The sequence below is a fragment of the Sturnira hondurensis genome, unplaced genomic scaffold (assembly GCF_014824575.4).
Source record: "Sturnira hondurensis isolate 20B ecotype Veracruz unplaced genomic scaffold, ASM1482457v3 Scaffold0006437, whole genome shotgun sequence".
Lineage (NCBI taxonomy): Eukaryota > Metazoa > Chordata > Mammalia > Chiroptera > Phyllostomidae > Sturnira > Sturnira hondurensis.
The window spans coordinates 5,161,745-5,189,532 of record NW_028079068.1 but is presented as its reverse complement, the minus strand read 5'-3'; the positions used below and the strand labels follow the sequence as shown (position 1 = coordinate 5,189,532).

The 27,788-nt window shown below is 53.2% G+C and overlaps 1 protein-coding gene across 1 annotated transcript; it reads right to left on the bottom strand.

Annotated features, from left to right (window-relative positions):
* Positions 1–1,116: 1,116 nt before the first annotated feature.
* WDR91 (WD repeat domain 91) lies at positions 1,117–27,542 on the bottom strand. Its single transcript, XM_037049149.1, has 15 exons — positions 27,357–27,542; positions 25,915–26,094; positions 25,147–25,354; positions 23,347–23,429; positions 22,215–22,345; positions 21,071–21,236; positions 12,440–12,595; positions 11,249–11,442; positions 9,816–9,966; positions 8,388–8,482; positions 8,114–8,282; positions 5,801–5,909; positions 4,917–5,029; positions 3,886–4,083; positions 1,117–1,639 (listed from the first exon to the last, which is right to left on the bottom strand). Exons 1-15 carry the CDS (start codon positions 27,477–27,479, stop codon positions 1,475–1,477), a joined length of 2,241 nt encoding a protein of 746 aa, XP_036905044.1. The 5' UTR covers positions 27,480–27,542; the 3' UTR covers positions 1,117–1,474.
* Positions 27,543–27,788: the final 246 nt, after the last annotated feature.

Here is a 27,788-nt window from a genome sequence, read left to right as displayed (position 1 = left end):
AGAAAAGTTAAACAATGAGTTCTCCTGCTCAAGTGAAACACAGGACCACGTGTCACGTGGCCGACAGGGTCACTGAGGGGGGTGGGTGAGGCTGCTGCTCCTAACGCAGAAGGCAGAGAAATTACCAATGCACAAGTCTGGGTTCTCCTCCTTCCAGGGGGGATTATCAGGACAGACATGGGTAGGAATGTGTAAGTACTTATACTAAGTCTCTGGTGTTTTCTCATAATTGACCACTTCCCCACTTTCCCTTTAGAACTCCCAGCAGAATGAAGCCAAGGCTTTGTGTTAATTCATTCATGGTTTCCCAAAAGCAGGGAACTGGGAGTACTGCCCCCCCCACCCCAGTCCGGCACCCCATGACTGGGCCGTAGCCCAAAGCTCTATAATGGCCATTCCCAGCAGCTGGCCAACAGGGCTGCCCCTGCCAAGTGCTGGAGCCTGAGGCACAGGCCTGAAATCCCACCACAGGATTAGCAGCTGACTGTGCCTCCCGCCTCGGAGGGAAACAGAAGTGGGAGAAGGGGAGCCATTCCCTCCTTCTTCCTCCCCCTGTGAGAGCGTCTGACTCTTTAAGGTCCCACCCCTGCCAGGGAGCAGAAGGCAGGCCACCCGCAGGGCTGGGGACACAGGGGGATGAACTTGGCCAGCTTGATGCAGTGGGTGGGCCATTCGCCAGCAGAGGGCGCCAGCAGGGGGGCGCCATTCAACCTCAAGGAAGTGAAGTTGAATGACAGGACCAGTGACAGACGTGCTGGGAAACCGCGGCCACCAGGTGGAGAGGGGCAGCCCGGAGCAGGCTCGGAGCCCGCCCCAGTTGGAGAAGCTCCTGTAACAGAAGCTACCAGCTCTCAGGGGTCAGAAGGAATACTATGGCCTCCTTGCCTGTGGCCCAAAGAAATAGGAACAACACAAACCTTAGGTAGCCAGTGGAACCGAAGAGAGGGCACCCTCCCACAGCGGAGCAACAGGAAAACACGGGGCAGGGCTCCGCCCACAGTTGGTGAAGGGGGGAGGGGGGCGCGGGGCGCAGGGGAGACCCGGGCTCACAGCTCACCCTCCGGGTGCAGAGTGAAGGGAGACACTCTGCCGCACACACATTGCAAAGACACCGGGTAACCACTGGAGCATTCTTTTTGTTTGTTGTTTTTTTGAAAAAGAAGAAAACTGAGCAAATATGTACAAAATACTGTCCATCTCTCCTGGGCCGGCAGAGGGGCCATATCCTGCTGTCTGCAGTGTGCTGCTTCCTGCACAGCCCGGGGTGCTGGTCTCCGGGGCACTCATGCCGCCACTCCATGGGGCTCCCGTTTCTGTCACTGCACAGGACAGCATCCCGAGCCCCCAAACAGCCTTTCCCTGAATATTCCGGGCCCTGGCCGGGAGCCGGAAGTGGGGCACCGAGTCTTCCTGTCCCATCTCTCCCTGTGCCCAGGATCATTCTGCTTCCGAGGAAGTCCCCCAGGTGTCCCCGTCACACTTTATGGGCCAGGAGGGTGGTCAGCTTGATCTTGCCATCCATGGAGGCAGTGAGGCAGGTCCCGCAGTCCATCGCCGTGCTCCAGTCCACGGTGACCACAGGGGCTCGGTGGCCACCCAGGCTCAAGCAGCTCTCCAAAACCTTCTCATCCCTGCCCAGCTGTAAGAGGACAGGAGCAGGGGGGCAGGTGGGGGGGCATGGTAAGCACACACCACTCACAAATACATCCACTATACCCCCCTAAACCACCTTGAGCCTGGGGGCTCCCCCGCAATCTGAGGATGTGCCTGGGCACACATGCCCACCTTTCCAGAAAGCCTCTTTAATTTCTTGGATTGGGAAACACCTTCGTTGTCCCGACTACAGTTAGTCCTTCACCTGAAGTGGACAACAAGTCTCCAAAAGACAGAATCTCCCCTGCCGCCTTTGACTTGCTGGGGGCCCCGCCCGACCCCTGCTGCTCTCCCCTACCATGGTCACCGCCCCAGAGCATTGTCACATGTCCCCTTCTCAGTTCCAGGCCCGCTCCCCCAGGGGTCACAAGCTGCAAGAGGGCGCATGTGGGGCAGCTCCTGCCGTGTGGCCAGCCTGCAGCACCCAGAACGCGGAATGCGCTGGCCCCAGTGGGCCCCCCATCAATGCACAAGCCCCCTCTGCTCCACCCCACAGTGCCAGCAGGCCAGGCCTCCTGGGCAGGTGCAAGGCGTCAGGAGGCAGTGAGGAAAGGGAGACCGGGACCCACAGGCACCGACCATGAGCAAAAGACTGGAGGTACACAGTGTTCATGGAGAAAACATCTTTCAACGTCCTAAAATGCTGACAGATTATAAGTGGCATCTGAAATTCATTATACCCCTTAAATAATTAGACCCCGTTGTTGGCATTTAAAAAAATATACAGAGGAAGATCTTTTCTCCCATTAACTGGTTACAGAGAAAATCTGAGTGCAAATCATATAAACTGATCCGGACAAAGGACAAAGCCTGCATGATTGAAAATCAAACACGCATACATACACACAGCATACATACAGCAACACATAAAAATCATACAGAGAGCAGAGGAGAGCCTACCTGAAACTCAACGTTTAAATAGTAAAATAAAATTAGCCTGCAAACAAAAAGCGTTACAGTATTTCCCAACAATAATCACAAGAACTCGTGGCGCTAAAGAGGGCACAAGCCACCGAAAGCCTCACGTCTGTGGGAAGGAGGAGCCTCGCTGAAAGTGCGCCCAGACCTCCCGGGGCCACGCTCCAGCTCCACAGTCTAGAAGGCCCCTTGCTTCTCCTCTCCTCTCTCCCCTCCCCCTCCCCGGCAAGGCCTGCCTCCCTCTCCTCCTGACTCCAACTCCTCCTCTTCCTCCTCCTCCTCCTCCAAAGGCCTCGATCCACAGGCTGCCCTCCTAGGGGTCTTCCCTGATGGCCCGGCTTCCCCTACTCAGACGCCCAACACTGCACTGTCTCACGGCTGGTGCCCGGTTCTCTTCCCAGTGTGAGTGCAAGGGAAGCAGGATCAGACTTTCTGCGTCCTGGGTGCACACCAACGGCCAAGGCCACAGGGCCCCCCGAAAGTGCCGTCCACTGACAGATGAGCCAGGGCACTGAGCGCACACAGCCCCGGAGCAGAGGACCTCCCACCCAGTGACTCTACCCACTCTATTGCTGTCGGGCAGAGCTAATGCTGAGGCTGCCCACCGAGAGCACCTGGCACTGGAAGTAGGTGTGTGCTTAGGCCGCCAACCCAACGTCTCATCACTTGTCTGTTTGGTAATACTAGTAAAATAGAAGGTGTTTATGATTTCATACAATTACGCAAAAGGAGATGCATGAACCACAGAAGCTCTGACATGAGAAACGGAGAAACTGAGGGGAAAAACAAAGTGGACAACTTACGTCCCAGTCTGACAGCTCCCACCCCCAGATCTGCCTCAGCCACAGGCTGTAACGCCCCTGACCCATGGGACTTCCAGTGCAATGATGAATCTACCCCGGGTCACAGTCACTACAAGGGGCCACGTAAGCACTGACCTGTCGGGAGCGAGCTCCCCCAAACCGACGCACTTCCCAGCCCTCCTCCCCACTTCTTCTGTTTTCCACAACAGGTATTATTATAGAAAAGGAAGGAGGCAGAGGAGGGGCAGAGTCTCGTCAGAGGACAGAGAGTGGACCAGTGGAGACAGGCGCGTGGCTCTCTGCCCCCCCGCCCCCCCCCTCCCCCCGCCTCCACACTGCTCTGCCTGAGCTGGGAACCAGCCCGGCAGCAAGGGGGCTTCGGGCACAGTCCATCCCGGCTCAAAGGCTCCTCCCGGGCCACATGAGGCAGGGGTGGGGACAGAGGCCCTGCTCAGCCTGGCGCAGCCCTCTGGGGAGGAAGAGCCCCACCCACCACGACACCCCCAGGTACCTTGTAGATGATGCCTCCGGTGGCAGAACATGTCAGCATGTAATTTCCCTCCGAGTCGAAAGCGAACAGCCGGCCCCTGGGAACTTGAACCTGCTTGTAGCCACTGTAACCAGACAGCACAAAGGGGCCTGTGGCATCTGTGGGGAGGCCGAACTCGGACACCTTCTGGCCGCTCTTGTGGATGTTCCACTGGATGAACTGTCAGCACAGAGCACAGGCAGAGCATTCTCAGCAGCGGGCTGGCCCCCAGGGTGGAGGCTGTGGGCCCACCAGGACGGGTGGCAGGGTGGCCCACAGTCTCATCTCCTCCCAACACAATGCAAGCGTTTTTCAGGGAAGAAGTTCTAGAGAAAGGGTCAGCACCCTGACATCACAGTGTGACCCTCCTCTCTGGCCTGACCCCAGGAGGCAAAGGGTAGGTAGGCAACAGCTTTTGCGCGGATGCCTGTCTCTCAAGCAGGGGGAAGGATTCAAGTGACCGTTACTATTGCGGCTGGTGCTCTTGTTATTGTTAGGGTTAGGACCCACGTGGGGTTTTCTGACTAAGGACTTCCCAAAGTAGAGAAGACCGATTCCTGACCCACTTTCAGCTTCTTGGCAGTGCAAACAACCGCACACGAGCAGTGCAGTTATGAACACAGCTTTGTGTAGAATTCTCCGCCGACCCCGGGACAGGCTGCTGGGTGTGACCGCCACCCCAACAAACAGGAAATTGGACTTTACTGCACAAGTCCTCTTCCCGTGGTTTCCCCGTGAGGCACTGGCTACAACCGGGAAGAAGGACGTGGCTCCTCCCCTTTCGGAAGAATGGCCAGCTGCCTCTGACCTTCACAAAGATTCTGTGAGGCTGGTTACTTTTATTATGCCTACTCTATGGAGGACAAAACTCAGGCCCAAGGTCACAGGGCTAGGACAGGGCGTGGTCAGAATTCAAACCCGCCCACTGAGCTGTCCTGGTGCTCTCCAGATGCTCAGGTAGATGCCTGCACCAGGGAAGGGAAGTTCCTGACCTACGTCCTGCGCCCACCTACCTTCCCGTCTTCGCCGATGCTATACACGGTGTTCTCGTCGTAGCTGAACTCCACGGAGCACACCTCCCCGCCGTGGGCCTTCCAGCTCATGGCGCACTCGTGCTGCTGCATGTCTGCGGCAATGAGGCGGAGACGACAATCAGATTCCCGCCCCGGACCCGGGCAGCATCTGCCCGGGGCAGGAGGCACCTCCCGCCTTGTTCCCAGCGGAGGGGATCTGTCTGGGAGGCAGAGGGCCTCACTGAGCCGAGCCCTGCCCACGAGGGTCACCGGGAGCTGCAGCTCACTCATTCTCTCCTCTGCTGTGTCTAATCTGCTATCTAACCTGTCTTAAAGAGAAGCTTCTTTCACTGGGGCTAGAGTGAGGTTCAGGAATCCCGGGGTGGAGCCTGAGCTTGTCTGTAAGTCTAGGAGGACCCAGGAGTCCTTCCTAGGAGGTCTCTAACTCCCCACCAGGGATCTGCTGAAGACACAGCCCTCATCCCATCTCAGGCTCTCTGACTCTGGGCCTCCCGGGTCGGCTGGCATGGGGATCTTCAAGCAGCACCCCTGTTCTGACACTTCATGGGGACATCAAACCAGCCACGCTGAGAGGACAGGGTGGCATTACTCTCGTGTGTCCTCCTGGGTCCCACTCAGGTCAGGAGGACTCACATGGAACAGCTGTAGATTGAAGGGCTGCTATGCTGCACCCCTCCCTCGAAGGACACGGACACAGACATGTGCAGGGTGACTGCAAAGGTTCGGAAACAGCCAATTCTGACCAACCGTACTAAGTTCTTTTACGAGCACCCTGAACTGCAGCTTCGCTTACAGCCCGGCTGGCAAAAGTCCAGCTCCCTCTCCTGGGCCATTTCGGTAGGGGCCCCTGCGCGGAGGCTTACCAAACAGCCGGATGACACCGTCAGCCGCCCCTGTGACCAGCAGGTTCCCATTGTGATTGAAGGCTGTGCAATTGATAGCAATGGGCTCCGGGTCCAGGGAGAACTGGAGCTAGGAAAAAAAGCCAACTAAATTTTACAATGTAGCAGAATAATAAACCAAAATTGAAGAAAAGTTTCGTCAGAAAGGGGAAGGTGTCCGAGATTGGGGAGAGCGCGCAGGCATGTGGACAGCACGGGACACTCCATCTTTAAGCCACAGTGGCGCACAGTGCTCATCTTGTGGCCTTTCCTCTGCCCTCTGCACACCTATGGGTTCAGTGTTCTTCCGTATATATTCAATGTGTAATTTAAAATTTTTAAATAACAAGTAAACCTAAAGTTGCAAACTGTGGTCAGTGCCCTACAGGGCAAGAACGAGATTAAGGGGGCCTAATAACACGGGGCTGTGGGAGGAGAAGCAGCGACCAGGCGCTGGTGGGCAGGCTCTGCCGGAGGGGGTGGGGTAAGGCCCTCCTAGGGAGGGGACGGCATCAGGAAGGACCCGAGCTGCAGGTGAGCACAGGAAGTCCAGTGGGCTGGGCAGGGGGCAGCGTCATAGTGCCCAGGGCCCCGGGGGGATGCAGACGGGACACCTGGATGAGCAGGAAGGACATACAGCAGGGTCTCCTCATCCCAGGCAGCGCTGGGGGCAGGGGTGGGCGCCACAGTAGCACAGGCCTGCGGCTAGCTGTCCAGCTGAGGGACACCAGAGAGTGAGTCTCGGGTGCGTCACTGGAAACGCGGAGGAGTCGTCAGACAGGAAACACTGTCAGTGTTTGCTCACAGGCTGCTTGTGTAGGTGAGGGAGGAGCACGGGCCCGGAAAGGCACCCGGTCCCCAAGTGAGATGCGTTGGCCCAGATGAGGAAAACCAGAGGAGCAACAGACGGGCTGGGCCTCGGGGTCAGGAACCCCTGTGTGCCCCTGACAGGCTCAGCCACCTGTGAGACTTCCCTGTGGGACCGTGTGCCATCACATGGGCAGGGGCAGCGAGACACACACCAGACGCCTGGAGCACAGCCGCCGACGAGACCCTTCAGGTGTCTGTCCCGTACCATCAGGAAGCAGTTCCACACAAAAGCTACACCGCTTCTGAGCACCAAACTGATTTTAGGAAGAAACATCACTGCCCTTTAAAAACAGGGGAGTGGAAACATCACTTACTCTCTCTACGGCAGTGGCCCCCTAACCCCGGGGGAACAGACTGGTACCAGGCTGGTCCGAGGCCCATTAGGAACCGGGCTGCACAGCAGGAGGTGAGCGGCAAGGGAGCCAGCGAAGCTACGCAAAGCACTGGAGCTCCGTCTCCCCTTCCACCCCGCACCCCTCCGCCGTGGGAAAACTGTCTTCCATGAAACCGGTCCCCGTTTCGTGCAAAAAGGTCGGGGACCACCGTCCTAGGGCTCAGGGCCACAGCTGTGAGCACCTGTCACTGCTCGGGTGGGAAGGGTCCTCAGTTCCTGATTGCTCATGAAATCGCCGGCTGTCCCATGACTGTCACTTGTGAAAAATGTGCGTGTGTCCTCACACGTCTAGCTGCTGCTGTAATTTCTAAGTTAACTATATATATAGTTAACTGGCGACTCTAAGTTAACAGGGAGGTAGAGGGAGACACCAGTTGTCTCCTGAAAAGTACACCACTTGAATGTGTAATAAAAGAAACCGGTCTGAAAAGGCCATATGATTTCAAGTATATGATACTCTGGAAGAAGCAAAAGTATGAAGACAGTAAAAAGATCGTACCCTGCCAGGTCCAAGGCGGGGATGAGAAGGCAGAGCGCAGGGGTGTGCAAGGGCGGTGCAGACCGCTGTGTGACGGTGGCTGCGTGTCACTGTGCGTCCACCCACGCCCACGGCACACAGCAGAACCCGCAGGGAGCTGGGACTCTGGGTGAGGATGTGTCCCTGGGGGCAGCAGCAGCGAGTGCCCCGCTGTGCGGGGATGCAGGCAGTGAGGAGGCGGGGGATGGGGGCAATGGCTGTGCCTGCCTCTGAATTCCGCCATGAACCTCAAACTGCTCATAGATACAGTCTTTAAATAGAAAGCATTTAAAATAAGCCACAAGAGCCCTCTAGGAGGCTCTGTGTGGCTTCTAAACTCGAAGCACAATTCTGAATGACTTTAGCCACCAGCAATCGACCCACTGGAGTGTCACAAAGCACAGTCTGAGGAGGCTGTAGCAGAGAGAGGGAGGGGCACAGAAGCAAAGGGAGCGCGGGCTCTGCACACCCCCAGGAGAGGCAGCCCCGGAGAGACCAGGGGGCGGGCGCGTACCTGCTGTTTCATGGTCTTCGTGTCCCACAGCAGCAGCTTGCCGGGAACCTGGTTAGTGCCCTTGCTGCCGATGTCCGGGGCCGAGAAGTCCACCTGGGAAGGGAGGCTCGGCGCTGCAGCCGAGCAGACGAAAGAGGCCCCACTGGGGCTGCACGCCAGAGACAGGATTCTGCAACACAGCACGGGGAGGGGAGGCATGAGGTGGGACCAAGGCTCAGCAAAGGGCCCGCCCACTGCCCGCAGAGCACAGGGAGGGGCGTGGCCTCCAGCTCACCTGGGCATGTCGTCGTTGATGTTGATTTCACAGAGATTCTTCTTGGCTTCCGTGTCGTAGAGGCGCACTGTCCCCACACCACTGCCCAGCAAGAGCTGGAAAGACAAGGGCCAGGAGGGGTGAGAAACGGCAGGAGGAGGGCTTCGGAGGACCAGCAGGGGGCCTCTCTTGTGAGGTCTGAGTGGGCTGCAGGGGGGAGGCGCCATCCACTTATCCTGGTTGTTCAGGTGAGATCTGACTAAAAGCGACCCCATTTAAAAAGTCAATACAGCCATCAAGGCTAACCTCAAACAGAGGTAAAACCACACGTGGAATCTGGGGATGGGAGGGAGGCATCGCCCCACAAATACCCGGAAAAGTTCTGGCTGATTAAGTGAGACCCTCCGTTCTTTCCTCCTTTTCTTGTCATCTTAAATCCCAGCTGCCCCAGCCTCTCCTTCTCCCTCCTGACCTACCTACCCACCACCACCTCCTTGGGTGCCACCCTGGGTGGTCGTGGGCCACTGGGTGTCTGGGGACAGCTCTGGCTCTGAGCATGTAAAGGCCTCCAGAAAAAAAGAGAAGAAGCTATCCTTGCCTTCAGGACCTTATGATTCGCTTGGCGAAAAGCTTCAGATAGAGAATCACCGGAAGAAAGCTCCAGAAGCCGGTCTGCAGGGAGCCCCCCACCCCCGAAGGAACACCACCCATGTTAAATCCCAGCATCCCCTTGGCAGATGAGCACTGAGTGTGCCCTGTGCACCCCCAGGGCCTAGGATCGTAACTGGAGTGCCTGCAGTTGCCAAAATTATTTAAAAAACAAGGTCTGCCCCTCGGGTTGCCTGCTATGATCCCCTCAAAATGGAACACAACAAAACAAAAAACTACAAAGCCACTTTGCCTCCTTAGGCCAATCTCAAACATTAAAGTCCAGAGGGAACAAGAACCCTTGTACTGTTCACGCAGGCAATCGCACCCCTGGGAAGCACTGCCAAAGAGGGCGCCCTCCCCGACCAGCTTCAGCCACTTCCCTCGGCCCTGACACAGGAAGGGCTTCCGGTCAGGGTGGGCTGTTGGAACTGGGACGGATGGCAGGACTGATGGCCAGCACAGAAAGTAAGCCGTCGCTCCCCAGACCACCACAGGTAGGAAGGCGCCCTCTACCGCCTGACCAGAGAGATGCTCCAGGTGGCACCAGAGAGATGCTCCAGGTGCTCCAGATGCTGTGGTCTCATCTCAACTCTTCTTGAACCAGTAACCTCCCAGCCACCCCACATAGGAGCCTGCAGGGACAGTGCTGGACCTGTGGTCCCTGAATTCCCAAAGAGGGAGCCCAGATGGGGTCTGGCCTGGCTGCCTGGACTGGGGCCTGTGCTGGCTGACCACTGCTGGACAGCCTGGGGAGGGATCCTTCGCAGAAGCAGAGTGAGCAAGGAGGCGTTTACTCACCAGCCGGTCCCGCTTGGTGGCCCACTCTAAAGACAGCAGCGGCGACTTGGAGATGGAGGACGCTTTGGTCTGCATGATGGGGTTGAAGGACCACACTTTGATGACCCCGTCTACATCTAAGCTGGCAACCCGCCTCCCCGAGCAGTCCACCCTAGGACGAAAGGGAGGGGGAAGCCGTCAATGCCCGTCGTCCTCAGCTAATTCAGATGGTTGCTCTCTCTGCCGTTCTGGCTGTGTTTTTTTAATTTTATTTGGCTTATGTATTCACTATGCTTTTTACTGTTGTGCATTCTCTGTACTCACTAAGAAAACCGCGTGCTGTTAAACAGTACGCCCTGGCACCCTGGCAGCGGCCTCATTCGCTGCATCTCTTGGTTGCATCCGTTTTCTTCAGCTTCGCTTTAACTCCTGCTTTGTTTGGGGCGGCCCCTACGTGCCCGACATCCACTGCCAGTGTCGCCAGAAAGAGGCCACTTCAAGTGACTGACGGATCTGAACGGAGACTCCACCCGTGGGTTACGGAAAACGATACCCGCCCGTGTGTTGCCCTAGACACGATTCAAGCCAAGACACAGAGGAAAGCTCTCTGACTCTGGAGGGAGGCTGGATGGCTCTCTCTGGGCCGACGGGCAAGGCTGTTCGGGAGCCTCGGGCCCTTGCGAAGGCAGCAAGTTAGAGCAAACAGCACAAAGGAGCCCCTGCTCTGCCTTCACCAGCTGGGTGACTGTGGGCTGCCTTTCTCTTACTGAAAATCATCCCGAAATGCCTACACTCCAGTGAGGAGTGGACTATTTCTAGAAATCTCTGTTCATTCACTGTCTAACAACTACCTATGAAAGACCTATTATGTGCTGAGGCCCATCAGGGCCGCGAGAGCGAGGGTCCCGCCTCCCCTCCAAACATTACACTCTGTGAGGGTCTCCTCATGAAAGGCCATGTTCTTACCATGTGCAGGTAAAAACCTGTATATGGCAAATGCAGGGTGGGGCAAAAGTAGGTCTACAGTTGTTTGTATGAAAGATAATACAGTAGCTAATACATAATAGCACAGGAATAAACTGTTTTGTGTACTCAAAACTATAAACCTACTTTTGCCCCACCCTGTTTTTATCTAAAACCCCAACAGAAAGCAAATTAAAATGGAGTGAGCCTTAGGGAGTACAAATAAAAGGCGACTGTCTCTAAGACACAGGGTCCCGTGCTCCGGAGGACAGAGAGGCGGACGGGGCCCACCGTGGCTCTGAGCGGGACAGCCTCACATGCAGACGGCAGCCGGCCGGCCCTCCTCCGACTCCGAGGTGTGACCACGGTCCTTCAGGAGCCACCCGCTTTCCACACTCCCTGCCAGCCACCCACGCACACACACGGCGTCCTGAGGAGGCCAGCCCCGTCGGGGCCAGTGCTCCCCCTGGCCTTGCCCCGCCAGGACCCACCTGCAGTGCATGATGGAGGAGTGGTGCTCCCCGTACTCCTCCTGCCCCAGCACAATGAACGGCTGCTCCGGGCGGGCCCCCCCACCCTCCGGGCCGGCCGGGGCAGCCCGCGTCAGCGTCTCCGGGGCCTCCCCGTGGAGCTCCGGGTAGGGCTCTGGCTCCGGGCCACAGGCTTCAGGCTTCTTCTCTGCACACTGTGCCAAGCAAAGGGGGGGGGGTAAGTCAGCTGTGACAGGTCTGCGCTGGTCCCCAGCCATTCGCCACGTGCAGGCACGCACCACAGGACAGTGAGGATGCCAGGCTACAGCACACTACGGGACACTCTCGGTGGTCACGGGACCCAGAAAAGTGACCTCTGAACTGCAAGAGCAGGGTCCAGCCAGCCCAGCAGGGGCAGGTGCCTGCTCTCCCAAAGCCCCCTGCTTCCAGACCTTGCTCTTTCACAGGCCCTGCTGAGAAAGTCAGGAGACACCACCTTGACAGACCAGGCCTCTGAGGCCTTTAAAACAGGCAAGTAGCTCCAGTGAGGAGATAAATGGTCAACAAGGGGCCAGGCAAGAGACTCGGGCTGCAGATCCCGTGGGCTTCAACCCGGAGTGTTGGAGGGAAGTGGAGGCAGCTTATACTGCCCAAAGAGCAGACCCTGCCCCATGTTCAGCAGTGAGGGGAGTCCCAGTGCTCAGTGTGGCACAGGCTTGGTTGCAGAATGACACTATGTGGACATGTGGCCCTCTGGGCAGCCACTCCGGCAGACAGGCCTTGGGGTGCAGGAGTCAAGGATCCTGAGATGAAGCAAGTCTGGGGCTTCGGCGCTGAACCAAGGGAAAGAGGTCTCTGTCCTGCCAAACCTGGGAGCCCATGACATGCCAACATTAATATGCACAAGTAACCTGAGAGAAACGCAGCATGCAAGGGCGCCCCAAACCGGTTTAATCACAGGACTCATCTTGTGGGAACATTTCCAGTTGGCATTTTATGGCCCCTCTTTAGAAAATGCTGCGTCACCAAGGGGGGCCACCGGAGAGCCAGGCAAACCATGAACAACGAAAGTGCAAGCAATTAATCTCAGTTCAGCAAAACCACACTCCACACCCGAGCAGAAAGCATGAGGGATGGGGGTGGGCCCTGCCCCACCCCACCATTTCCCACAGCCCTCTCGGGCATGCATGGGGTGCTGAGGACCAGCCTCACCTGCAAAGTCGTAGACAAGAGCTCCTTCCTTTCTTTGCCGTGATCCTGCAGGCGCCGCTGACGGTGCTGTGACCAGTTCGATTCCCCAGTGGCCAGCCCACTGAAGAGGTTCTTCCCATCCTTGGGCCCGCATGCCGGGTCCTTGGCCTTAGCGGTCTGGAGGATGAGACACCAGGCTGTGAAAAGTCTCTTCCTGTCTGTGCTCGCGCCAAGACACCTGGGCCAGGAGGGGAGAAGAAGCCAGGGAGTGGCTTCTCCACCTAACAGCTCCTGGGGAAGTGTCCTCCCTGGCCATGCTGAGCAGGTACTTAAAATGCTGCCCTCCCATTGGTGGGCCAAGTCCAGAGTGAAACGTGGCACTCTGGAGCTCCTCCTTTCTGTTCTCTCCTTCCGTCACAAGAGGACAGGGCACCAGCCCTCCTCCGCCTGCCTTATCACGGCCACCTGGAAGGAGGTGGACATATGCCTCCTTGATCTGATCACAACAATTGCCTTTAGTCAAGGGGGAAGAGATCGGCGCTCACTAAGCAACGATGATGAGGTAGGTCAGCCCCGACACTTGGTGCTCTAAACATTGACAAGCAACAGTACGTTGGGGCGATACAAAAAAAAATTCTGCAACATACAATCACCTCTCTGGAGGGGGAGAGGAACACAGTACCCTTTTGGGTCAAGTGTATGACTAAGCCGGCTAATGTGAACAAATATTCACGTATTGGGAAATGCTGACTAGGCAACCAGAAATACTTAATAGAAATTATCGGCAACTCAAGGGCCTTTGAGCAAGATGAATTACACAGGAAGGAAACTGGCATCTTGTGTCTCCTTTTCATAATAAGAGTGGTCAAGTCGACCAAGCTTAGAGCAAATAAATTCAATAATCCCCACTCCACTCCCATGGAGAGAAGGTTCTTAATCAAAACCCTTTTAATTAGTTTGATTTTTTAAGAGAAAGAAACATCAATCAGTTGCCTCCCATATGTGCCCCGACCAGGGATTGAACCCCAAACCTTCTGGTATATGGGATGACGCTCCAACCACCTGAGCCACACCAGCCAGGGTAATTAAGACCCTTTTCAAAAGGAGCTGCCTCCTGATCTCCCTTCCAGATTATCTGGCCAGGATCTCTTTTTCCAACCTTATTCCCACAAATTGTGATGGGAAAATATCCCCCACCGTCTTTTTACAGGGATAGGGATGCAAACAGCCCCTCAGCTTTGAGGCCGACCTCTTGCAACGCATTTATACACAAGCCCTGAGTCAAGAGAGACACTCCCCCAAAGCCTACTGGCCTCTCCAGCCCTGCTGCTTGCTATTTCTGATGTTAGAACAGCGTAGGATGATTTACATAGAATCTGTTAGACCCCGGAGTCATGCGAACCATTAAGAAAGGAAATTACAAGGGACTGGAGCCTACTGTGACTGACCAGCAAGGTATTTGTTATTTTTTGTTTTTCTGACTGAAGCAACCTCCAGGGATGTCTATGGATGTTGTAACAGATGTTTCTTCTAGAGAAAGTACTTGATTCTCCAAATTTGGCTTATTTGGGAGAACTCTTGTTTTAAGAGTTCTCCCAAATAAGCCAAATTTGCAGAACTCTTGTTTTAAGAGTTCTCTGTCAAGATAAAAGAAACAATCTAAGAAGAAAACCAACAACAACGACAACAGTAACACCGGTATATTTTATTCACTACATCTTACATATGCAAGGCACCGTGCTAAAAACTTTACAAACATTCCCTTAAAGATGGAGACATTATTTGGACACGAGGAAGCGAGGCTTAGGGAGGTTGAGTTACGTGCTTTCTATGGGCACGACTTGAAAGAGCTGAAATTCACACCCAGCTCTGACAGCGGCTCCATGCTCTGAGAAACCTGAAGAATGCGAGTCCGCGAAAGGAACATGGGGCAGAAAATGACACTGAGTAGAAGAGATAAGAGATGTCACAGTCCTGAAGCTAGATAACAGATCTAAGACCAGGCCCTTCTCTCAGTGCCCAATGGGGGCCACTGTAGGGAAGGACCCCGTGGTCCATGGAACACTGGGCAGGTTCCACTGGTTTAGAAAGTGCAAGGCTTCTGACTTCCCAAAAGGAAAGGCGGGCACAACAACTGATAACACAGAGGGCCCGAGGGAGCCATGGCATCTGTCACAGGGCCCCAGGAGGGTGTACTCCCTCCCTGGGTGGCGATCCAAGGGTGTCAACCCCCATTACACAAATCCATTGATTCCTTCTCACACCTAGGGATCCAGAGGGCAAACTGCTCGGAAGGGAGAAGTCCACAGGGGTAGCTACAGCTGTGTCAGACAAAGGGGACTTGAAGCCAATGACTGTGATAAGAGACAAAGAAAGTCAGTACATAGTGATAACAAGGTGAATCCATCTAGAAGCTGTAACAATGGTAAATATATACACATCCAACACTGGAGCACCTACTCATAAATCAAATATTAACGGACCTAATGAGAGAAACAGGCAGCGATACAGGAAGAGTACGAAACTTCAATACTCCACTTTCAACAATGGCTAGATTATCCAGACAGAAAAGCAATATGGAAACATTGGACTTGAACTACACATTAGATCAGAAGGACCTAACAGACGTTTACAGAACATTCCATCCAAAAGCAGCAGAATACACATTCTTCTCAAGTGCACACGGAATGTTCTCCAGGACTCGTCATATATGTTAGGACACAAAACAAGTCTTGGCAAATTTAAGAAGACTGAAATCATATCAAGGATCACAGTGGCATAGAACCAGAAATCAATTACAAGAAAACTAAAATATTCACAAATACGTGGAGATTAAACAACATGCCACTGAACAACCAATGGGTCAAAGAAGAAATCAGAAGAGAAATAAAACATCTTGAGATAAATGCAAATGGAAACACAACAAACCCAAATTCACAGGATGCAACAAAAGTAGGTATAACCCTACCTGGTATGGCTCAGGGGATTGAGCGCCAGCCTGCGAACCAAAGGGTCGCTGGTTCAATTCCCAGTCAGGGCACATGCCTGGGTTGCAGGCCAGGTCCCCAGTAGAGGGTGCGTGAGAGGCAACCCCACACTGATGTTTCTCTCCCTTTCACCATCCCTTCCCCTCTCTTTAAAAATAAATAAATAAAATCTTTGTTTAAAAAAAGTAGTTGTGGCCCTGACTGGTATAGCTCAGTAGATTGAGCGTGGGCCTGCGAACCACACGATTGCGGTTCGATTCCCAGTCAGGGCACATGCCTGGGTTGCAGGCCAGTTCCCAGCAGAGGACTCACGAGAGGTAACCATACATTGATATTTCTCTCCTTCTCTCCTTCCCTTCCCCTCTAAAGATAAATAAATAAAAAATCTTAAAAGAAAAGAAAATAAAAATAAACAAAGTAGTTGTAAGAGGGAAGTTCATAGCAATAAACATCTACACTAAGGAAAAAAAGAAACGTACACCTCAAAAAACTACAAAAAGAACAAATGAATCTCCAGCTTAGTTGAGGGAAGGAAATAACAAAGATAGGAGAAGAAGTAAATAAAATAGAGACGAAAAAGCCAGCAGAAAGGATCAATGACACTAAAAGTTGGATTTCTATTTTAAAAGATGCACAAAACAGACAAACCTTTAGCCAGACTTATCAAAAAAAAAAAAAAAAAAAAAAACGGCCTCAAAAAGATAAAATTAGAAATAAGGAATTCCAAACACTTCTCCAAAAGCCTAACATTTTGGTAGAAAGAACTGGCAGTAGAAGCCACGTTTTCTGGACGCCTAGGTGGTCATGGGAACTCCACAGCAGCCACGGACACGGTGCTGGGCAGAAGGAGGATCAGCGCCCTGGGCTGACAGTTGTTTTCTACAGAGGGGGGATGCTTGAAAGGGAGGAAGGCTCGAAAAGCCTGGAACCTACAGGTCTGGCAGACTTAGCAGCCCGACCGAGAGATCTTCACACTGGGTATCTGCGAAGCAAAGGAAAAGAACCCAAATAAAATTGCATCCATGCCCAGGAAAGGCACACAGCCCACAGCAGGGTCCGCCCTTGGAACCAGGGGTGGGAAAGGCTACGGAAGGGAGACAGACACTATGTTCTCTCCTTGTGTACCCACTGCGCCTGAGAAGTGGTGTCTTTTCCTTTTCTAATGCTGGGTATTAAGAATGCTCACTTTGCCCTGGCTGGTGTAGTTCAGTGGACTGAGCACGGGCCTGGGAAGCAAAGGGTCACCGGTTCGATTCCCAGTCAGGGCACATGCCTGGGTTGCAGGCCAGGTCCCCAGTGGGGGACACAGGAAAGGCAACCACACATTGATGTTTCTCTCCCACTCTTTCTCCTTCCCTTCCCCCCTCTCTAAAAATAAATATATAATAAGTCGAAAAAAAAGAAGAATGCTCAATTCAGTTGGCCCACACTGATGGAACAAGGACGCTTAGGACAGACTTCAAATTCCTCTAGCTGACACACATGCCATTTTTAACACTTCCCCAGCATGGGCAGAAAATAGATTGAGAAGTACCAAGTGGAGCTTCCCTCAGAAGTCAAGGATGCTGTCCAGCACATCATCAGGCCGGGGACTGGGCCGTGTGCCAGAATGCAAATGAATGTTCCAACAGGCACCACCGAACGGCCCTACAACAAATTCAGAGCTGTCTTTATAATGACAGGCCAGTTCATACCAGGAGAGCCGTTGACCTCCATGTGACCGACAAGAGCCTGCTCGTAAGAGATCCTTTCCTTAAACCATATCTAAGTTCCTTCCTAAGCAAGTGTGAGCAACAGCTAAAAACGTGCTCAGAGCTGATAACTGCCACCGACCACAAGACACTTTAATTAGCAGACTAAGGTACATTCACATCAAGCTAAATGTATCCAACTTAAGTAAGCGTTCGCTGCCACTTACCCAGTAATTCAGAGTTTCATTTTAAGAGCACCCTTCATAAAAATCTTTACTGCATTCACAGAAGAACACTGCAATGGCCCAAATTATGTTCAGTCACATTTCCCCATGACCGACCCTCTCTCCTGCAGTTCAGGAGAGAGATTTTTGACTGATGTCTCATCACCAGACCTCCTGGCTTCTCACTCTGAAGAAGGCTATAAATTAATTTTCCGTGGCCAGAGCAGAGCTTAGCGGGCAGTCATCCAGATGGGACAGGAAACTCGTCCCAGCAATCTGATCTCCCCTGAAGCAAAATAAAGCCACCCAGAAGACAGGCCCTTGAGACACAGAAATCACCGGCTGATGGATGGGCCAGAAGGCGCCCTCTTCCCCAGCCTGCCGAGAACCAAGGAACAGCCCCAAGGGCAGCTGGACTTCCTACAGATGTCTCGGTAGCTGTGAGGTAATTTGAGAATACAGATGTTTGTGGACGCTCTGTTTTCTTTACCTGACAGCCAATTAGACCTTATCTCTGTAACAAGTAATTCCCACATGCAGTCCCTCAGCTCACTGAGTGGGTGTGGAAGGAGGGGAATTAGGGCTGGAGGGAGGGAGGGAGGAAAACTTCAGGCCAAGGAGCCTGCGCTGAGATGCCCTCAGGGGCTGCTGTCTTAAGGATCCCCCAGGGGGCCTGGGAACCCTGGTTTTACAGCTCCTTCCGTTGGTTGTTTATATTTTGCCTCCAGATTCAGATTGAAAGCACAGAGAGAGTTTCACCCTTTATTTTGCCACCTACAATGCCATGAACATTTCAGTAACAATGACAACCATTACAGCAACCAATTAATTACAAGTGGGCAAAATACGGATAGGACAGAAACTTATACTGATACATACAAACAATATTTAAAATAGGAAAGCTTCATCATTTCATGTGCTGCTAATTTACTGGTAAAAAGAAAAAGAGGAAGTTCTGGTAATAGTGAGAAAAAGGCTAGACACCTAAGATGTGCTAACAAAGCAATGTGGCTTTAAAAACCACCCAGGGTCATTTTCTACCAAGATAAAAGCAATATATCATTAAAATCACAGGAACTGATCATACAACCTACTGTATTTGGTATTGGTAAGAGAGCGTCCCAAATTATACACTTAAATTTGGTCATCTGTTATAATAGAGGAATTAAAAAATCAGAACGTCCCCCCTAAAGGAGGGGAACCGGGATGGTGAGGGGCCTAGAAAACAAACCCTAAGTGTAAACAGTTGTGGGGAGAGGGAGGGACGAGCAGAGGGCTTAGCACGGAAGAGACAGGAAGGGTGTCCTAAGAGAAGCCTTGGTCTGAGGAGCTCCAGAAAGCAAAGCTAAGCTCAGTGAGTGTAAATTATAGGGGTTTCTACGACAGCTTTACAATGGGCAAATGTTTCCCACATTGGCAAGGAGTGAGCGCCTCATCACAGGAGGCAATCAACCAGAGAATGTGCCCCTCCACCCAACAGGAGGGTGGGCCAGATTCTGACTTTAAACTGCCTTTGACTTTGAAATTCTTTGATCATCCTGAAACTGAATTCTACTAGTTATTTTTAGAATTGAAACATCAATACTGCGTCTAATTAACAAATCAGTAAAAAAAATACACACACACAAAACACAAGGAATGGAACCACTGGTGAGTGGTTTCAAAAACCACTGGGTTTTTCAGACGTAGACATCTGTCATCTCCACTCAGGAAGTGGAAAGAGGGCAACCTCTATCTGACACATCACGAGGTGCCCCGAGTTTTGTTTGAATGTATCCTAGAGGCAAGGTAAGGAAGGTTTGCTACAAACTACACATTCTTACCTTCGTCTCTTGACTGTGAACTATACAAAGAAATTCCCGACCCCATTTCAACCTCACTTTACAACACTTGGATCCTGAATACCTAAAAGGCAAGGCCACAGGCTTCACCCCAAAAACCTTCTCTCTGTGTTTTCCTTTAAATACTTTTAATACACTCGAACGGCGTCATTTCTTGCCCACTCCAAGGGACCTAGCACTCCCTACATCGTCTGTAACACGCACAAAAGACGGCCCTGGAAAGAGGTCTGCAAAGCGAACAGTAAAACTTATTCAGACTGGAATTCTAATACGTTTGAATTTCAAAAAAACGGTCGTCGGTACCACGACTGATTTCTGACTCATGGATGCTAAGATCATGGTCACCACGTGCTGTTGGCACTGTAGGTCTCGGAACTGACTCGGGGTTCTGGGCAGGCCGGCACCTTCACAAATGCAACTACTGCCCTGGCCAGTGTGTCTCGCCTGGTTGGGTGTCGTCCTGCAGACTAAAAGGTTGTGGGTTCGATTCTCGGGCAGGACACACGCCTGGGGCGTGCAGGAGACAACAGATCAATGCTTCCCTATCACATTGGGGTTTCTCTCCCTCTCTTCCCCTCGCTCTAGAATCAATGTAAAAAAATACTAGTAGTAGTTACTACTAATAAAATGTATTGAGTCCTTATAATCTGCCCAGCACTATCTATACCAAGGGCCCTTAGATCAGCTCAATTCGTTCACCGACCCTCCAGGGAGTAAATACTACTATTACCACCCCCAAGCAAACTGGGGGGGAATTTCAGCAACCTGAGCAAGGGTGACAAAGCAGGAGCTGGCGCTGAAAGCACACTTACTCGACCCCAAAGCCCCCGCTCTTTCTAGCCTGGTACCCTGCTCAGCCACTGCCCTTCAACAGCGGTCCTGGACCCAAGCACCCCACTAAAAGCCCCCACAGCCCAGTGGCAGCCCCCTGCCTTCCAGGCGCAGGGAGCTGCCCCAAACCGCTGTGGCCCTTGTAGCTGTCCTCGAGCCCGGGGGCAGGACTAGGCCGGCTCACTTTATCTGTAACTTACACGAGCGCAGTGAGAGCGAAGCAATAAAGCGGAACACTGGGCCTGTGAAAATTCCGCTCTGGGGCATTTCTGAAAGCGATGAATCCTGACCGTCTCTGCCAGAGAAATCTTTCAGTGGGCCCCGTGGCTGTTTTCGGTATACTCTACACTAGCAGAAAAGGAATTCTGCAAGCTTCTATCAATGGGAAAAAATAGTCAAATCCCTTTGCTGAATCAGTAAGTCCCAACTTGTACAAGAAATTCATCGCTTCAGAAGTAACTCTAATGTGCTCTTTTCCTACATACTACTTTACATTCCCCACAGTGGAAAATGCCAGAAGCTTGAGCCACCAAATCACAGTCACAAGCCCTCCTGAGAGCAGAGGCGATCTCTGAGAAGAGGGGGGACCCCGCAGAGTGACTTCCTCTCTCTGCAGTCCACCCCTCCACCTGCTGAGTGTCCAGAGCTGGGGCCTTCTGAGAGCTGGCACCGCGACTCAGGCACTGGTCAGAGGGGCACGTGCTGGCGAGGAGAGACGTCCATGGGTTAGACGTGGGTCTGAGACTGGGCGCTACCTTTGGTCGGCACGCACACATCCGTCTACAACCCGTGCAATTCCAGCGCAGGCGAGGTTTGGAGGGGGTGGGGGCGGACAGTGCCTTGAGTCGGGGTTCCCCCTACTCCCTCGGTCCCTCCACTGCACCCCCCCTCTCAACTCATCCTGCAGAACTGCCACTGCCTATGGAAGGAGGTGTGAATTTCAGATCTCACCAGCATACCCACAAAATCAGCCCTAAGCGGAAGGCAAACACGTCTCCCCTGGACAGGTAGGTCTGAAAGGACGGTCAGATGTCCGAGGCCTTCTGGCGGGAGCTAGGAAAGCGGGACCTGTGCTTACCTGACCACTGACGGACTCTTTCTTGGCTGAGCTCTGAGCCTGAGGGGGGCCCTGGGCAGGTGACAACCTTGAGGGGCTCTTCTTACTCTGAGGCAGCAGCGAGGACAGGAAGCCCACGCGAGGTGACTGGGAGAGGGCGGTGTTCCTCTGGTTGCACACCATGGCTCTGGACAGGCACACACAACACAAGGTCACAGGGCTGCAGAGGGCGGGGGAGAAGCCGGAGTGCAGACCTGCGGGGCTGCGGACAGCGCTGCGACCCGGGCCAAGCCCGGGCTGTAAGGCGTGATCATCAGCGCTACTGCACGTACGGAAGAGCCAGCCGGCCACCTGTCTGGCTCTGCCTGAGGTCTGCAGCTCTCCTTTGAGGGCCCAGGTAAAAGCTCAGAGGCTGTGTATATTCCTGACATGTTTGAAACGATAATCTAGATATACTGGCTTAAATAAAATCTTGCATGAAAATTAACATCACCTGTTGCTTTTCACTTTTTTTTTTAACACAGCTTCTGAAAGTTTTTAAATTACATTTCTGGGCTTGCATTTTATCTCCATCAGATGGTGCTCAGAAACAAGAGCGGTTTCGCCGGGTGCGAGACTTGGTCCCCTGCAGGGCTGGGACCTGACTCACCCACTCGTGCACTGTGACCCCTCTGTGCCCACACCCCCTCAACGGCTACTACTGTTATGACTATCAACTGGGCTTCCTGGTTAGCTGGCTGTTTGACTCATGTCGCTCACACACCTAACCCCAGCCTGCCTACCTCTTCAAACCCTCACACAGGAGCCTGTTTCCACTGTGGAAGGCATCCAACGTGTAGTTACCTATCTTTCCAATCACAAGGTACTGCTTTCAATGCATAAAATCTCCCCACGGCTTTAGGACACGGCTGTGTTTATTTATTCAGGCTGCACAGACCTGGGTGTGCAGGCGCCTGGCAGAGCCGGACAGGCTCAGAGGACCTGCAAGGCCAGGGGAGCTCACGCAGAAAGCTAGGCAGCAAGGAAGTGAGCGCAGGAGGCTCTTTGGCAATTCTGCACCTCCAGGAGCAGCGGGGCCACAGCGAGGTGCTCCCCAGGTACGTGCACAGGGGACAGAGGGGAGGAGGGGGCAAGGCCCTCCCAACCACGAGATGCACACACTCACAGTTCCGAGTCCCCCAGGCGGTCCATGTTGGAGACATAAGGAGGCAACTTGTGTTGGACCAAGGTCTCTTCCTCTTCTGGCTGTTGCTCCTCTTTCTTTAGTCGGTGGATTTCAGCTTGTAGTGCAAAAAGCTACGTAGAGATGGGGCCGAGTTAATTCATAACCTCACCTCGATGGGGATGGTTAGACACAGCAGGTCCTACACCCAGCCCCACTGGCTCCAGAGGCCACAGGCCCTCAGTCTCAGCATGTCCTACTCTCTGCTGACTGCAGACGGGACGAAAGGGAAAGTGCAGCTGTTACTTGACTACAGTGAGGTGAGAAACTACACCCGTCAGCTACACAAAACCCGCTTTTTTTTCCTTTTTATCATTTGACTCGCTTCCCTTTTATCATTGGACTCGCTTCCTCCTGAATTCACTGAGAAAAACAGCTCCACCCAGTCCTGCCTTGCTCTTGGGAAGCTACAAAATCAGACTTTGGAACTCTCACGGAAAAGTGTTTTCAATGGGGTTTAAACAGCATTTCTGACCGTTTGCCTGAAGAAAATTACACACACCCATCCAAGACCCAAGCAGCTTAAAACCCCAAATCTAAACCATTTATAATCTTTCTTGTGATGAAAAATCTTCCTTTTTCTAAAGATATCTTGATTTCGAGGACGGGTAAGTGCTCCTCAGGCAAAATGTAGAGGCAAATGCGGGTCCCTGGGCTCTATCATTGTTCTAAACTAGAGGAACGTAGAGCTGAGCAGAACAACTGAAATACAATCTGGGTCGGAAACAATCCAGTTGTGGATTCACGTGGAAAAGGACTGGGGGGGGGGGGTACGTAATAGCCGCATGGAAACGGGTCAGTTGCCAGGTGGCATGAACGCATCAATTATCATTTCCTTCTTAAAGGTTCCTTGCTGGTGCTCTGCTGATCATGCAACACACATGACTTAAACCGTGAACGTCGCCTTTGCTTTTCAGAGCCTGCGACAGCCCCCAAGTGCCGACCCTGGTTTTCTGGTGCCACTCCGTCCGAGAGCAGTGCTTTCCTACATTTAACCAGCCCTCCCCTGCCCCTGCCTGACTTCAAACACGAAAGTGGAAGCCGTTCCCAAGATGCAAGTGCATTCAGAACCAACCTTCTGACGCAGAACTTCATTCTCCTCTTGAACCTGGTTGGTCCTCTGGCACTCCGCATCAAAGTTCAGGATCACGGGGACTGGTGCACGAAGTTAAAGAATAAGCCTGCTTCTGAAATGCCTCAGAGGCCTTCCCAAACTCCTGACACAGCAGCGTCACCCTTGAACAGGAGAGGTGGGGAGGGAAGCACAGACGTGCTACGGGTTCCTCTTGACCTTACGAAGTAGTCTCTCCCTTGAAGCCAGGCCTGGCCTTACTTCGTTCAGACAGACAGACAGACACGTGACAATCTGCCTGGCTAGCCCCCAGAGAGGACACAAGTTCAAACCTGAAGTTCTCTCCCAACGCCAGCAACAAAGAGCCACATCCGTGGGCTTCACAGCCAGCTTAAGCTTCAGTCACACTCAGCTAAGAGCAAGCCCAGGCCACAGGCTCTGCAGGCAGGCTGCAGCTGCTCCACCAGCTGGGCAGAAGGATCAGCTTCTCAGCTTTCCCCTACCCAGACTGAACCTCTCCCTGGCAAAGGTTTAGACTGGAGAGAAAGCTCTCTGCAGGCTGTACGGCCACATGCCACCACGGGAACACCCACGTTGCAGGTCAGGGTGTCAGTCTTTCCCAAGCACCTCAAACAGCTTCGGTCGGGAGGAGCACAAAGCAGGCAGGGCCTCAGTGCTGAGGAAGTGAACCGTGGCTGCAGTGGGCACCGTCTGGCGCTGAAAAGACCTGGAGGGACATTTTCAATTTCTCTAGAGGGCCCATGTGGTTGTGGCCTTAACCAGCTCTGGCCTGAACCCCCTGCCAGTTTCATGTGAAGGCCTCCTGGATGAAGAGTCGGAGCAAGGCCAGAAGAAAGGCAAAGCTGATGAGAGCGGAATCCACAGCAGCCGCAGCACAAAAGAAAAGGGCCCCCTTCCAGGCAAAGCTGATGAGAGCGGAATCCACAGCAGCCGCAGCACAAAAGAAAAGGGCCCCCTTCCTACCTCCACCAGCAGATGTTCCTCCCAGAGGCCAAAGTGGCCGCCGTGGAGGGGCCTCCGCAACGCCCCATTTATCAGTGACTCACCAGGCAGCCCCACTCAAACCAGACTCCTTTCTCCCCACTAGAATTCCAGCCTAGGGAGCAACAGCAAGGGATGATGGTCCCAGGCCGTGGCACCACAGGCATTTCATGCTAAAATGGGAAATATGGTACGCTGTAAGCGATTTACATTCTCTCCTTCCCCACGCAACCACACACATATTCTTAGAGCGGCTCTACTTTCTGGCAAGCTGAGGAACACTGAGGTCACAGCCAGAGAAAGCGACCCAAACACTAACATAGGGAGGAAGTTCCCGACTAGCAAGTGTTCTCACATTCTACCTAATCCCAACAAGGCCAGCGAAGTCCTGAGGGACACAGAGAGGGTGCTCTCGAGGATGGCTGGTTTCACTGAGAAGCAGCTGCCTAACCAACACCTATATCAGCTGAGAGAGGGCCTCAGCCCTATTTGAGGGCTCCTCTCAGAGTCCAGCGCTAGCACCCGACTACTACCACAGTCCCCGCCCAGTCATGCATGTCAGCTATTACTTCGGCAGCAGAGTGTGAGAATGAAGACTCAGGAGTCCCTGGCCTACCGACAACACTAACCACAGTCTGTCCAGCCCCCCTCACATGACCTATGACCATGATCCTCGGGCGCTTTGCAGAAGTGATTGCATCAAGAGCAGTGACCACTGATCACATTGTCTGGCTGCATCAGTGACCACATTGTCTGGCTGCATCAGGCGAGGCCCGCGGCACCAGGCAGCTGAAAGGATATGCATGCACCGAAACAGGACGCTCAGGAAGTTGTGCAGGGACACAATGAAGGTGTCAGCCCACTGTCGAGAAAAGTAGGTGGCAAAGGTGGGGTTGGTGTCTGGGGACGGCAGGAAGGGCAGGACGAACCAATCCTTCCACTCGGCCTGGTTCTGCAGCTCCGTGGCCTGCTTTGCAAAGAACTCCTGGGCCTTGTCGTTCCTGTTTGTCTGCCAAGACACAGAGGAGGCAGCATGGAAGGGAAGAGACAGGAGTGAGGGTAAGATTCTTCGTCACTGTACAACAGGGAGCCTCTGGATACCAGCTAGGTAAGTGGCCAAACGTGATCTACAAACTCGAAAAAGATGAAGGAAATCATCACTCTCTTCTCGAATTCCTTGCAAGTTCAAAGAGGCTGGCTTAAACTTAAGTGCTGATAATAAATGCTACCCTAAAAACGAGTTCCTAATTGATTTTCAAATACTGTAACTATTTCCCCAGGCCAGCTTCTCATCTTTATTACTCAAATTTTAACCCAGCTACTTATAGTCTCTAAAACACCAGCCAGGCTTACGTGTTAAAACAAGAGAAACAGGAACGAGGAAGACAAATCAGATGATCTCCGGATGAGAAGGGGGGAAAGATTAGGAAAATGGTCACTAATAACTTGCCCGGTGACTGTCCCACACTTTCCCAGAGTAACACAGAGTCCTCCTTGGGTGGTGAAAAGAAAGCCTATTTTGGGATCAAATAACTTTTTCCTCCAACAAATCCCGGAACCAACAAGCACCTGAATTGTGTAGACGAGATAAAAGCGGAACAGGCTGGTTTTCAGCTTGTTGATGGTGGGTCTATATATATCCTCCAAGCGGCTGAAGAGCCGCCGCTCCAGGTAGCTCCAGTAATCCCGCAGGGCAGCCAGGTCATACACCTGCATCAACTGCTGCAGCTGGTCCACAATCTTGTCCACCTGGTGAGAGAAGGCGATGAAGGACAGAAGGGAATCCTCCCCTCACTCCCAGAGTGAATACAGCTTTTTCCCTCTTGCTGTGGCTTCTGGATATGAAAAAAAAACCTTTCAGTTAGCAATCTATAAAACTTGAAAAACTTATTAATGTGATAGCTTTTAAGCTATTTTCTGTTGTTAGATATATGGCTTGATCCTCTAGTAAGTGAGGAAATTTCAGGTATAAAAACACTGACACGAGAAGCAAGAGACACGGGTCCAGGTCTTGGAAAGGAGAGAGTGAGACAGACTCCTCCCCACTGCTCCACCATTCCAGAGGGTGCACTGACTGACTCCTTCAAGTCATCCAAGCACCCCCAAAGCCCTTGCCGCTGCTCAGAATGTCAGCCAAAGAAGTCACCTCCTTCTAAGAAGCAATTACACCAGAGTACACAGTGTGGAAAAGGTTTATGGCTACCAATACCAATCCAACACCCCCCAGTTTAGAGATCAGACACTGAGGCCTGGAGAGCTGTAATGCTTTGCTCTTGCCACTAAGTAGCCACCAACTTCAGCAAGACAAGCAATGGGTCTCCTAGCTCCCTGCTGACACTCTTGTTGCTAGCTCACTTCCTTTCTCTCAAGTCACCTGCCAACATTCATTGAAGTCAGCAATCATACACGTATAAATTCCAAGAACTTCTCAACGGAAAATCACATCTTAGCGGGGGAAACATAATGCATTAAAATGCGCAGAGGTCTTCCTCAACTGCTGAAGCAAAATTGCCAATGAGTCACCGACAAGGCCATTTTTAACAAATACTGCAGATACTTGACCCCGGGCCATCGTTTCGGGCTGCAGACCCCGTTGCTCCCAATGCCATCGGAAGTATTTTGTAGTTAGCTACAAAATATTTGCCTTGCCCATAGTCAACCATCTACCCAGCCTTAACTCGGAAAGCTTTATCACCATCCCAGCCAACGATTGGGCCAGCACCTGCTGGAAGGCTCGGGTGGAGGACTGAGCCCTGAACCAGGAGTTAGGGGACCCGGGCTCCAGCCTCAGCGATGCTCCTGACTCGCTAGGCAACTTCAGGCAAGTACTGTACCCTCCTCGCAAGGCCTCAGTTCCTCATCTGCCAAGCGAGGGCCAGACGCACTGAAGTCGAAGGCCCCCCAGCCCGGTGACAGCGCTGCTCCCGCCCCTAAGGGGAGTGTTGGGGAAGAGCCCGCTCGGGGCTCTCTCAGGGCCGCCTCTGCTTGCGCCGCGCCCGCCAGCCTCTCACCCGGAACCCCTTCTCCTTGTCCGCCTTGATCTCGGCGTCCAGCTGCCGCAGTGTGTACGTGAAGCCGCGGAAGAGCAGGTACTCGCGAACCAGCTCGTCTGTGCGCTCCACGGCCTCCGCCATCGCTGCGCCAGCGCCTTGAGGGGCAGCGGGCGAGTAAGGGACGGAGGGGCGGGGCTTCGACCCCATGGGGCGGGGTCGGGAGCGGGCGCCAGTCACGTCACGCCGCGGGTGACCTACCAGCCCGTACGCACTCTCTGTCGCACGCCTGTGGCCCCGCCCTGGCCCCGCCCTAGCCCCGCCCAGCTGTCCGGTAATCACCACCCAACCCGAAGAGCGACTGGAAGACATAACTCTCTCCCCAGCTTCCTGGCAGCAGTGGCGGGGGCTTTGTCGTTTGAGTTTTTGAAAGTGGAGGCAGCCATCCAAGTC

What these genes read in the sequence shown, in the direction of transcription:
- WDR91 (XM_037049149.1), bottom strand. Translation starts at nt 27,479, where the DNA reads ATGGCGGAGGCCGTGGAGCGCACAGACGAGCTGGTTCGCGAGTACCTG. An exon ending in CGAAGACCATGAAACAGCAG is followed by an intron (nt 5,910 to 8,113) that starts GTACGCGCCCGC and finishes TTTTTTTCCTAG; the next exon opens with CTCCAGTTCTCCCTGGACCC. An exon ending in CCGGAGGCATCATCTACAAG is followed by an intron (nt 1,640 to 3,885) that starts GTACCTGGGGGT and finishes GTCCTCTTACAG; the next exon opens with CTGGGCAGGGATGAGAAGGT.